Source organism: Sarcophilus harrisii, chromosome 4 (assembly GCF_902635505.1).
Source record: "Sarcophilus harrisii chromosome 4, mSarHar1.11, whole genome shotgun sequence".
Classification (NCBI taxonomy): Eukaryota; Metazoa; Chordata; class Mammalia; order Dasyuromorphia; family Dasyuridae; genus Sarcophilus; species Sarcophilus harrisii.
The window spans coordinates 107,159,188-107,171,905 of NC_045429.1; the positions used below are offsets into that span (position 1 = coordinate 107,159,188).

A 12,718-nucleotide genomic window follows, 5' to 3' on the forward strand; every position below is an offset into this window, starting at 1 on the left:
ATCTGCCAGGGAAATTGGGGGGAGGGGGACGGAGGGAGGGATCTCACAAGGTCAAGGAGCCGCCGAGCTTCAGTGTCATCATATATTTAGCACATGTGCACCCGAACTCCGCACACAAATAACGACCCCCCCCCCCACTCATTTGTATCACAACCTCTGACTTTGCCAAATAATAATGAAAGCCCTCAGGTTTCCTGCCATCTCCCACCTTGCCGGGGCGCGCCATCGGATGCCCCCGCAATCCCGGCCGCCCCCAAGCACCCCGGCGTCCCCTGGGGAGGCGGCTCAGAGGCCCGCTCTCCCACACACAGAGGGCCGCCCGAGGGAGGGGGAAGGGGGCGGGGGCGGGGTGGGCAAGGACAGGAAGGTGCCCGGGGGAGAGTGCGGGGCCAGGGAGAGGCTGGGGTTGTTTTATAGCGGAGTAAGGGGGTGGGGGTGGAGGGGAGCTAGGGGGGAGGAGCAAGGCAGGGAAAGGAGGGCGAAGGAGCGGTGCGAGGCGAGAAGGGGTGCGGGACCCTCACTCACCTTCTGCAGCCCCGAGGACGGGCAGCCGAGGGCCGGAGAGAGAGCTGGAGGAAGCGGAGGAGGTGGCGGAGGAGAAGGCGGAGGAGGGGCGGGGGTCTGCGGGGCCGAGAGCCGGCTGCTGGGGGCCCGATGCTGCGGGACGGCGGCGGCGGCTGTCCCCGGAGGAGGAGTCGGGGTCATGGACTCGGCAGCGGCCGAACCGGCCCCGGGCGCGGCGGCGGCCTCTCACTCCCCTTCCAGTTGTCTGCGGAGAGATGGAGGCAGACCTGTCACCCGGGCGGGGTCCCATTCAAGCCGGGGGCGGGTAAGGGCTGCGGGAAAGGCGCCGCCGCCGCCCCCCCTCCCCCCCCCCGCCCCAGGGCCTAAGGAGCCCGGGGTCCCTCCTCCGTGGCCCCCCCGTGACCCGCGGCGGCGGCGGCTCTGGCTTCCTCCCAGAGGACAACGGCGAAGACCTCTCCCCCTGCCTCGCTCCCCTCCCCCACCGCCACCGCCTCCAACCGTCCCCGGGCCGGGGCCGCTCCGCGTTCCCCACCCCCGGCCCGGACCCCCGGTCCCCGCGCGGCCCCGCGGGCGGGGAAGAGCCGAGGCGGTACCTCGGGCTGGCCGGGCCCCTCGCCGGGCTGCGGGGGCGAGAGGAGCCCCAAGAATTCATCGCCCGCGGCGGCTCTGGGCGGCCTGTCGGGAGGGGACCCCGGCCTCGGGCCGCGCCGGGCGCCCACGGCCCGCTAGCAGCCGGGAGACGCTACGGGGGAGCGGCGGCGGAGGCGACGGCGGCGGCGGCGGCGGCGGCGGGAGGAGGAGGAGGAGGAGGAAGCGGCGGGAGCCGAGACTGCGGCGAGCCCGCCCCCAGAGCGCCCTCTAATGAACGGCCGGGCCTCCGCCGCCGCCGCCGGCCACCCTGCCCGTTGCCCTCGCCTCCGCCCCGCGCACGAGCCTCCCCGAGCCGCCGGGGGCCCCGGGCCAGGCTGTCCGGGCGCCAGGCGGCCGCCCGCTGGGCCGGGAGCAGTGCCCGGAGCCGGGGCTGACGGCGCGCCTCCCGCGGGGGAGAAAGGGGCGCAAGGCCGCCGGCCCCCCGCAGAGTGGGACCCAACAGAGTCCGAGCGGCCGCGGCAGCCCCCCTCCCCCGCCCCGGGGCCGCCTCCGCGCGCGCTCGGGCCGCGCTTCCCCTTTGCCCAAGAAATCCACAAGCCCGAATGGGACTCCTCGCAGGACTGTGGGGAGCAGTAGCCCAGAATCGTGGCATTTCCTTTCAATTTCAACCCACAACAAGGGCTCAGTGCACGCGCGCCGGCTAGGTGGCGGGGCAAGAGCCGCAGGGCCATGTATTGCTTTTCCCCGCGGCAGGAAGGAGGAGACCCCAGCCGCGGTCCCCCTCCCACGCCGCCGGCCCGAGGAGGGGGCATCCCCCCCGCAGGCCTCTGCCATCCCCGGGGCTTCAAGTTGAAGGGCGGACCTGCGCGCTCGGAGAATAGAGACCTCCCTGGGAGAGAACAGAGAAGGCTCCGGAGGTGTCCTCGAGTCCCCGATCATCCCAATGTCCTCCCTTTACGGGGCTCTTGACTGATTTGGAGCAGGGAAAGGGAACCGGCTTTCTCTATCTATGACCATCCTATTATAACCCGTGCGTTATTTCGTTCCCAGCGCCTTGTCTGTTGACCCCAAGGCAGGAAGAAAAAAACCCATCTGCCCATTTCAGAAATGCCGTACAAGGAACGTGAGGCTCGGTTCCAAGGTCCGGCTCTCAACTTCCTTTGTCAGCCTCAATTTCTCTTTAGCCCAGGGTGTGCAATCTAGACCCGGTGTTGAGTATTAGAGAGGAAAAACAAAGGACCACATCCCGAGCCTCGTAGAAGATAATGATCTGAAGGAAAAGTAAAGATAAAGGCCTTGGTGGTTTTCTGTCATGTTTTCCTTTTCAAGACTCACCAGCAGTTTTAGGATTATTTGTTGATTATATAAGATAATGTCGAAACTGACAAGGACTTTATAAAGCTCAGATTCCCTCAAGGGAAGTGATTTATGTAAAATGACAGCTAATTAATGAGAGATTCGGGACTAGGGCCAAAGTCTAGAGGTCTTTCCACTTCACCACCTAAGACCGTGCAATCTACCTCCTGCAGGTTGGCTTAAGTTAATTTTGTATCCAGTGTTTGTTTTTAAGTAAATACTTAATAAGCCCTTAAATCCCCATTTCCATATTTTAAACACCATGATTAGAGGGGTGTCTACAACAGGACATAGATGACACTGAAGGAAAAGGCCATCTGGAGAATGAGGGAGATAAGTATATAAGGTAAGGCTTTAGGTGGCAACTGAGTTAAACTGAGAAAGATTTCAAAAGGCTGATATGAGAAAATGCCTTAAGGTCACAGATTAGAGCCAAGAGCTCTCAGAGATCTAATTCTTCTCATTCTGCAGGTCCAAGGAAGTTAAAGGGAGGGGCACATAACCCAGCTCTGTAAGAATTTGCTTACTGGATCAGACAATTCAACCTCATCCTATCCGCAGTTTTCTTCTACAATTTCTCACTGCTTCCTCCTTTTTAAATTTATGTTTTCAATTAATAGTCTATTATCTTCACCTTTCCCCTCATTGAGAAGGAGGGGGAAAACCCTTGTAACAAAACATAGTCAAGCAAAACAAATTCCCACATATGGTCATACTTCAGAACTGTACCTTATTCTATACCCTGAATCTATCATGTTTGTCAAGGGACAGCATGTTTCATCATCAGTCCTCTGGAAACTATGATTAGTCACTACATTGATCAGAGTTCTTGTTTCAAAATTGTTTGTCTTTATAATGTTGGTGCTAGTATATATAATTTGTTCCGTACTTCTAATTGTTCATGATGGTTTTACTACTAAACCCTAAAGAGAAGACTTGTTCATCCTTTTTATTTTTCAAAGAGGATCAATGACAATTGATAGGCAGAGTTGTATGAAGAAATCAACCTTATTCTCCTGGAGACATTGAAGTCCCAGGGACAGGACAAAAGTCAAGATGACCAACTATGGTCCTGGATACCTTGGTGCTTTCAATGCCTGACCAAGCACTAAGCACCACAGTGCCCACTTCAGCTCAACATCTTGGAACAAATTGTTCTTATCCACCCTTTCCACAAGGCAGGGAGGAGAGGGAAATTTACATGTTTGAGATGGATATCCCCCCTAACTCAGGTTTGAAGCCTGCTGTTTACCTCACACACAGCAAAGGTGCAAGTCCTCCCTGAAAACCCCATATACCCCACAGAGTAACAGACATAGGGTTAAAAATGTTAAAATTAACATTTTCAGGTTTACCTAATCTTTACATTCATTCACGGTACTACACACAAAGTTCAGAGAATCAAGTCTTCAGATGTCCAAATTCTTTCTCTTGCTTCACTGAAATTCTTCAACATCCTGAGTGTCAGATGCTTACTCTGTAGCCCCCATGGCTCATCACGGTCCCTGACTGTAGCAAATACTTGATGCTTATTGACTGATTGCCCTGCTTGTTGCAGACACTCCAACAGGTTCCAGGATTGAGGCTGACCCAGATTCAGTTTATCAAGATGATTAGCCGGGCCTCGCTTTCCTTAGCCATTGAGTGGTCATTGCCCCTGGTAAGCTGAGGCCTGGGAAAGATCTTAATTTAGAAAGGCCCAGGTCATCATCCCTTGCATCCCACATCTTGCCGGTCATCTTGACGCCTGTCTTACCACACTGGGCTTCGATGGATGTGGAAGAGAGTAAAGTGGATGGCTTTTTGAAACTTTGCCTCATCTAAATCCATTCGTGAGCAAATCCAGATATCACCATCATGATTGCATTGATCCTCTTCAGGAACTTCAGTAAATTACAGGGCTAGTAATAGCTAAAGCCATACTTGAACTCAGAAACAGTGAGTCTACCGGACTTCAGAAAGGCCTTCAGTGATGTGGGGAACTCCTTTTATCCAGGTAGATCTACTGAGAATCAAAGAGTGGCCTGAGGCAGAGTGACTTGCTCACAAGCAAACTGCCAGGACATTTCAGAGGCAGGACTTTAATCCAGATTTTTCTGACCCCAAACCTGGCTATCTCTCTACTCCGCTCTTTGGCCTCCTATGTAAGTTTATACTTTTTGATAGAATCTTTGGTTAGACTCTTGAGCAATCCAAGACACCACTACACATCCCACAGCACAATGTGCTATACAATATACTGTGGGGGTCCATAGAAAAATCTTAAGAAAACAACTCACAATTACTTTTAGATGCTATTCCTGGTTTATAACTGATAGGTCAGTAAAAACCATTACATTGAATTCCCAATCCCTATATTTATGCATACCTGCATTTTTGATTTCCTTCACAAGCTAATTGTACAATATTTCAGAGTCTGATTCTTTTTGTACAGCAAAATAACGTTTTGGTCATGTATACTTATTGTGTATCTAATTTATATTTTAATATATTTAACATCTACTGGTCATCCTGCCATCTAGGGGAGGGGGTGGGGGGGTAAGAGGTGAAAAATTGGAACAAGAAGTTTGGCAATTGTTAATGCTGTAAAGTTACCCATGCATATATCCTGTAAATAAAAGGCTATTGAAAAATAAAAAAAAAAAATAACTGATAGGTCAGAGCCCATCATCTCCATAAATATAGTTTCTATTATATTTCCCTAAATGTATTTATTACATTTCACTTATTTCAGTTGAAATTTATCTGCTTTTTTACCTATTCAGCTTCATGACATCTTTTCTGCAATGACTCTCATAATTTAGAACAGTACTAATTTAGTACAGGTTTCAGATAAATACTACAAAAATACTTTTGCTAATAATTATAAATCTGAGGTACAGCCTTTCATACTTTTGTAGATTCCTAGAGAGCAAGGATCTGAAGTGTTAAACTATTACAGAAGCTATGTTCCTTAACTGTAGAGTCAGATAATAAATCAAGTGTTGCAGACTTTCAGGCATTCCTAGAGGATGAGGAATATATTTCAGACACTCATCTTGTTGCCGTACACACTAATAGTGTAACATTTCTAAAAATGCAGTCTTTATATTTATGTGAAGCACAAATAGATATTCCTTTGTGTGGAAATATGACTCAAATATTGTTTTCCTTATGTCCCCAGCCACTTGAAAACAACCCAATCAGATTTAATTCTACCTATCTTGTTCACATGGGTATTGCCAATTAGGTTCCAACCAAGGAGAGGTTCCCTTGGGCAGAAAAGTCCTTCAGGACCCTTGCTTCCTCCTAGTGGCAATTATAAACCAGATTTCACCTACCTGTCAGAATTCTGCACTAAACTTGTAATAAGCAATTCCTCCCAGTGTTATTGTCACTATGGCAGGACTCCTGATCAATGGTTCCTTTGAGTTATTGTGACTTTTACATGGCTCCACCACCAATACCCCACTATATTCAATCATTAGAAAACAAACAGCTTAGAAATGAATATTTCAGAATGTTTCCAAGTTGCACTCAGTTTTTGTTTCAAAGGAAAATGAATGTACATGTGAATTATATATGTGTCTAATTTTTGTACATTGTGTTGCTTCCTTCAGTATCATTTCTAGTGATCATTTTATATTAAAAAGTATACACGTTTATAGCCTTCATTTTTTTTTTTACTAAGACTAGATAAATAATGATTGAATCTACTTTTAGCTATGTGCCTCCCTTCCTCAATTCAATAAATTTTTATTAAGACACATGGAAAGCACTGGAAATAGTAAGATAGATACAACACAAACAGTATTGTGAAGGAGCTTGAAAATCTAATAGAAGATAAATACATTATTATGTAATCCATATTCCACTCATCATAGAACTCACATGATTTCGGATTCCAAATTGTAGGGACACTGTGAATGATAATGTACCCCAGCTGGCTGGTTTTCTCTACCATATCTGAAATTAAGAATTCCTAAAGTCTGTCAAATCTATTTATTCAGTTGTCCACTGTGCCAACAGAACCCAGGCTAAATATTTCTTTGAAATAGCAATATTTAGTTGAAATGCAAACATATAATAATGGAAAGATCTTCACACATATTCATGAATGAATTCACATTTCCTTTCCCTTCAGAGTATTTGGGACACAATCTCCAAGACAGCTTGTGGTATATCAAGAAGTTTCAGCTATTGGTTCTGACAGGCCATTATGATTCAAAACCAGCTCCTTGACCCCCACCCCATATATGATACTCATTTTCTTGTTCCATATTTCCTTGTAACTTGTCTTGCTTGGCCTCCTGAATTGCTTTTACTTGGTTTATTGTAATCTTCTTGTAGCCATGAATACCAGAAGAAGCTGTCATCTTCCTTTTCCTTTTCCCATGTTGTCCTTTCAATACAATCAACCCAGTGTCCCCAAAACTCAAGTGCAAGTCATTAGTAATATTTATTAATCACCTACTCTGTGCAAAGCACAAAAAGTACTCGTTTGAGGGATATAACAGAAAATAGACTAATTGCAATTGTAAATGTAAATGCAAATGTAAAAAAAATAATAATCCTAGTTAAGAACTCATCGTCTAGCAATACTTCTAGGGCTACTTCTCCAATACTCAATCATGGGGAATAGATAGCTAGAGGGTCAGTCCACTACTACCACTTAAGTTCTGAAAATCTGAATTTCTCATACTATAGCTCATAACGCACTAAAGTGGTTCCAAATGACACCGAACAGACTTAATTAGCTAATTTAGCCAAGATATATAGTAAGAAGAGTTGGTACAATAACATTTCTCCTAAAAGTAGATTCAGTCATTATTTATCTAGTGTTAATAAAACAAAACAAAACAAAAAAACCCAAAATATGAAGATTATAAACTTGTATGCTTTTTAATATAAAATGATCATTAAAAATGATACTAAAGGAAGCAACACAATGTACAAAATACACAAAAATTAGACACATGTATAATCCACATATACATTCATTTTCCTTTGAAACAAAAACAGTGCAGCTCAGAAACAGTCCTTAATATTCTGTGCCTCCTAAAAGTCTCTCACAAAGACAAAGTCGATGGGGAGAGTGGATACAAACTTAAAATATAAAAATAGTGAGATTTTTGAACAGAAATACACATGACAAAGGGGTTACTTACAATGTCTGGTTACTGGAAGTCCTGTGCTCCCTTCATAAAGTCCTCATGGAGTTCCACAGTTTAGTTCTCTACTATGTACCTTAACTATATATTAAATCTTCAGTCTGCCACAGACTGCCCAGTTTGACCTCACCAACTTGAGTCATTCCAGGCAGAGCCCTTGCTAGTCAATTGATAGACTTATTTAGACTTGAGTGGTTAGTGGCTGATAACTTCATTAAACTTCCTTCACATCCGAGCAGGGGTGTTTGTATTTGAATTGGAACTGCTGGAGCTTTGTCTTAATTCAAAGGAATAAAGTTATCTGCAGTTGTTCAGTTACTATAGCAGGCTACTGACACATAGGAGCTTCAGTTTCTTTATCTGTAAATAAGAGGTCAAAGTAGATGTTTCCTAACATTCTTCCTTTTCTAAATTCCCCGATAGTATGATGACTTATTGGGGGATACAAGTATCTTAACCGTATTCCTTACCTAACATTCAACAATACAAGTATCTGTTAGATGTTTACTATATGGCAGCCAGTTTCCTAGGTGATAACAATACAAAGACAAAAATAAAAGTCTTAGTATTCTGTGCTTATGCATAGAGTTCTGCCTCTCAGTATATTTTTTATATACAAAAATGATAAATCATTTCAAAGCTTGTTTTTTAAACAAGGACGTTTACATTGTCAATGATGACTTGTCTTACTGACGATCTTTTAGATGACAGAGGCTATTTCTACTAGAGTAACTGATCAATTCCATAAGGTCTTTATTAATATATAACATGTAAATCCTTGAATTTTAAGATTGCCTTTTCAAAGAAAGGGACAATGATCTCCTCTGATTATCATCCCAAGGAAAACTGCATATTACAGGTGGGGAAGATATTATCTAGCCACCTAGTCAGCCTTGCTAAAATGACCACTGCAATCATATAACCAGAAGTACCATCTTCCCTAAAATCCTACTCTGACCAGAGTAAGGGGATAACAGTGTCCTACAGGTTATGTGGATGGGGAACAAGCTGGAGCTTGGATTTTACGCCTGATTGGTGATGTCTTTTTGTACAAGAAGCAGCCTAGCTAAGTTTAAAAACTGGGTGTGGCCCAGTAGAAAGAGGACTAGATTTGAAGGCAGGAAACTAGTTCCATTTGAGGGTTATGATCTTCAAGGTTGATCATTGGGTGATGGCCTTTTTGGTGGGGAGAGTGAACCGAGGTAATTTGTGAAACCATTTTTTAATATGACAGCAGTTTCAATAGCCTCTTCCATAGACAAACTGTTACCATATCTTTAGTGGGCTTTGGAATTTTGAAAAGCAAAATAACAGTTAACTGCCATTTCCTCAGGAGACTGTGAGGATAGATAACAATTAAAAATTTTTTGTATTTTTTTTTAAAAGAAAGAAAACAAAAAATCCCAGCCTGAATTTTAAACTGTCTTCTGGGAAAGACTTTTCCAATAACAGCTGGAGACACTGTGAGAAGATAAATAGGATGGAGAAAGAAAGTATTAAATGAGTAGAACCAAGAGAACATTGTGCACAGCAACAGTAAGAGTATACAATGATCAATTCTGATGAACGTGCGAGGTGATTCAGGCCAGTTCCAATGGTCTTATGATGAAGAGAACCATCTGCATCCAGGGAGAAGATTGTAAGGGCTGAGGGTGGATCACAACATAGTATTTTCACTTTTTGTTGTTTGCTTGTATATTGTTTTCTTTTTTTGCCTTTTTGATCTGATTTTTCTTGTGCAGCAAGATAATTGTGTAAATATATGTAGAAGAACTGCACATTGTTTAACTATATTGAATTACTTGCTGTCTAGGGAAGAAGTGAGAAGGAAGGAAGAAGAAAAAAAATTGTAACAAGATTTTGCAAGGGTGAATGTTGAAGTCTTGTTTATGCACGTTTTGAAAATAAAAAGCTTTAATTTTAAAAAAGAAAAAATGTATTTATTACTCAATAGATCTGTTTAACCCTTGTTACAAATAAATATGAAAAATAAATTCTTTAGAAATTTTAGCTGCAACTTTGAAAGTTAAGTTGGTCTCTGAGCTAAAAGTGAAGGGAAATTGAGCACTAGATATTGCCAAAGATGAATTTATTTGGCTATGGTCTTTCTCATAGCTAAAACATTAAAAACAGTTATTTCCATTGTGTGTTGTTGTCTATATTATTAACATAACATGTATCCGGTAGCTTTTGTATTTGTGTCTAGGAGATTAGAGAAAAGATGAGAAAGAAGAAGAGGCAGAGAGTGAGAATATGAAAAAGTTTGAGAGAGGGAAAGAAGAGGAGAAGAGAAGAGGAGAAAAAAAGAAAAGAGAGGAGAGAAGAAAGGAGATGAGAGGGGAGAGGAGGAGAGAAAAATTATTTCTTTTAGGAAAACAGGTTTCTTCAGGTTGTTATTGGGGTAATGAATAAGGAAATAATCAAACATATCCCTAGATTCCCTAGAATTCAGGATGATGAGAGTGAATAGGCTAAGTCCAGTTGTAAGCTGAGTGGTGATTGCCCTTGCAGGCTATATATGAGTGTGGTCAATCCCTTTGAGATTTTGCTACATTAAAATATAGTGGAGTTATAATTTGTATTAATGGTAAGACTACTTAGAATAGTGAAGTCATGGATTTTTAATATATGCTCTCCAAGACCCAGGATGCTATATCTGCAATCAGGGTTTGAGGGAGTAACTTTAAGGAATTGGTAATTGGGGTGTCTTTTTCTATGATTGTCAGATCAAGTTCTCATAGACTATACTCTGCACCCTTCCATTGTTAGGCCCAATGACTAAGATCCATTTCTATTTAACCTTTAACATCAATTAGCTTTTACAAATGAGTATTTGCTCCAGAGATACAGCAAGAACAAAATACATTTTCTTTAACACCTGGAGCACACTGTCCCTGAAAGCACCCCAAAGTCTGGGACTCAAAATTTAGCTTAGTTCCTACCCAACGTTGGACTGTCCAGAGAATCCTCACCTTAGCTGCTGCTGGCTCTGGTCCAAAGGTTACTCTCTGCTCTTCAGGGAATTTACAGTGGGCTGATTACAAACCTGGCCTGTATCCTAACTCCTAGATTGTGGTGGTTCATTATCTCACACTGCCAAAACTCATAAAATTGCAACCTTTACCCTCTTTGTCCTAAAATAGAAAAGAATAAACCTAGAGGCCTAGCAAAGACCAAAGTTTATTTCCTGGAGCCACTTGGATTCCTCTCTTTACATCATGATCTCTCCTCATTCTGGGAGGGAAGCAGTCCCATCATCAGGAACCGATGGGACTGAAGCAAAAAAAACAAACAAACAAACAAACTAGCAGAAGCCCCCCTAAGTCTTTTGAATGCTTCTGTAGCTAATAAAAAAATCTTCTTGTTCACCATGTGATTAGCAGATAGAATTCAGCCACATTTTCTTCAGAGCACTTCCCATACATGGCTTCCCAACTTACCTAGAACCAGGCAAGCTCTTGTGTTTCATTTTTGGGGAACTTACATCAGCCCAATGAGCTGTCTTTTCATGAGTCAGACCCGTATTACCTAAATACTGAGATATATGACACAGTTAAATTATTCCCATATAAAGTGAAAATTCCTCTTTTATTGTTTAAATTTCTTAATTCTCCTTAGATTCCTTCCTCCAATCTATTCTAAATATCATCATTACATAATTCTTCCTAAAATTTCCACATTACTCAAGGATCTGTATTCATCTATAAAGTACATATTATGCTTGTGTGGCTTTCAAAATCCTCTATAAGCAGATTCCTCTCTATTCCTTCAATCATCTATCCCATTACCTGGCAACATGCATCCTTTGTTTGGATCAGAAGGCTTGATTCACTGCACCTCGCATAAACCAGGCTGACTCCTGTGGTTGTATTTTTACGCCTCCTGTTCCCTTTACCTGAAATATGCTTCTTTCTTCTCTCCAGAAATCTATATCCTGCCAATTCCTTAAAGACTTCCTTATTTCCTTTTTCCATAAAGCCTTCTCTGTTCTCCCAGCCCTTAGTGATTGTCCCTTTCTTAAAACTCTGACAATATTATTATTTATGTTAATAATAAGACAATAATAATAGGGACTAAATATGTGATTTTCTTGGCATAGCAAATTCCAGGATAAGAGAAAATCCTACTACCAATGCAGATCAGCACCTGCTATTTATTTATTTTTCTGGTTTGATAGTATTAAAACTTTTCCTCAACCACTGAGCAGTAAATGATTTGCCCTGGGTCACACAGCCAATATGTGTCAGAGGCAGGACTTTAAACCCATAGCTTCCTAGTTTCAGAACCAGCTCTCTGTCCACTATGTTACAAAGCCTCTCAAGTATAATAAGGATAATTATGTACTGTTTTGTGGATTGCAAAGTACTTTACTTAAATTATCATTTTTTGATACAATATCCCTGTGAGGTATTAAGTGCAGGTATTATTATCATTCTTTGATAGATAAGTAAATTGAGGTACAAAGGTTAAATGATAAATAATAGAATAATAGAATGTTATAACTAGAAGGAATCTAGAAGTTCATCTTATGCATAGAGTTCCTTTTGTGTGTCATGAACTCCTTTAGCAGCATGATAAAAATTATAGGTTTTTGAATCATTGGGGGAAAATGTTATATTTGAGTTAGAGATTAATGAAAATAGAAATGTAATGTTTTCCCATCCAAGTTCATAGACTGCCTGAAATCTATCCATGGATCTCAGATAAAGAACCTTTGCTCTAGGGCAAACCCTAACTTTAAATGAAAAGATAAGTCTCAGAGAAGTGACTTGTTCAATGTCACACATTTATTAGTGTGTAAGGTTACACAAATAAGTAAGTTCACTAATAAGTAATAGTCAGGACTCAGATTCTGACTGGGAATTCAGTACTCTTGTTACTCTAATGGAGTCACATCACACATGCATTTAACTTACTTGATTTCACTTATAGGCACTTGGGGAGAAAAAGGAAAGGAAGGAGAGAGAGACAGAGAGGAAGGATGTATTACATACATAGAACATACATGTGTGTATGTCTCCTTATGTATATATAACATGCATGTCTGTCTGTGTGTATACACATACATGTATATACATACAGAGAACCAAAGACAA

At 42.7% G+C, this 12,718-nt stretch overlaps 1 protein-coding gene across 5 annotated transcripts in view; it reads right to left on the bottom strand.

The window, feature by feature from the left end:
• Positions 1-8,108, bottom strand: part of LPGAT1 (lysophosphatidylglycerol acyltransferase 1) — a 96,409-nt gene extending 88,301 nt beyond the window's left edge. For 2 of the 5 annotated variants that reach the window (XR_004229365.1, XM_031937327.1), the window contains exons 1-2: positions 1,119-1,208; positions 526-769 (exon numbers count right to left, since the gene is read on the bottom strand). Coding sequence is in view for 4 of the 5 variants with exons in the window: in XM_031937327.1 (XP_031793187.1) it covers positions 526-705 (180 nt within the window). In the remaining variant the exon portion in view is untranslated. Of the gene's footprint in view, positions 1-208; positions 386-525; positions 770-1,118; positions 1,209-1,978; positions 1,998-7,619 lie in introns of those variants that run through there. The other 3 variants (XM_031937328.1, XM_031937329.1, XM_003767675.4) reach the window with 3 other exon arrangements.
• Between the last annotated feature and the right edge of the window lie 4,610 nt (positions 8,109-12,718).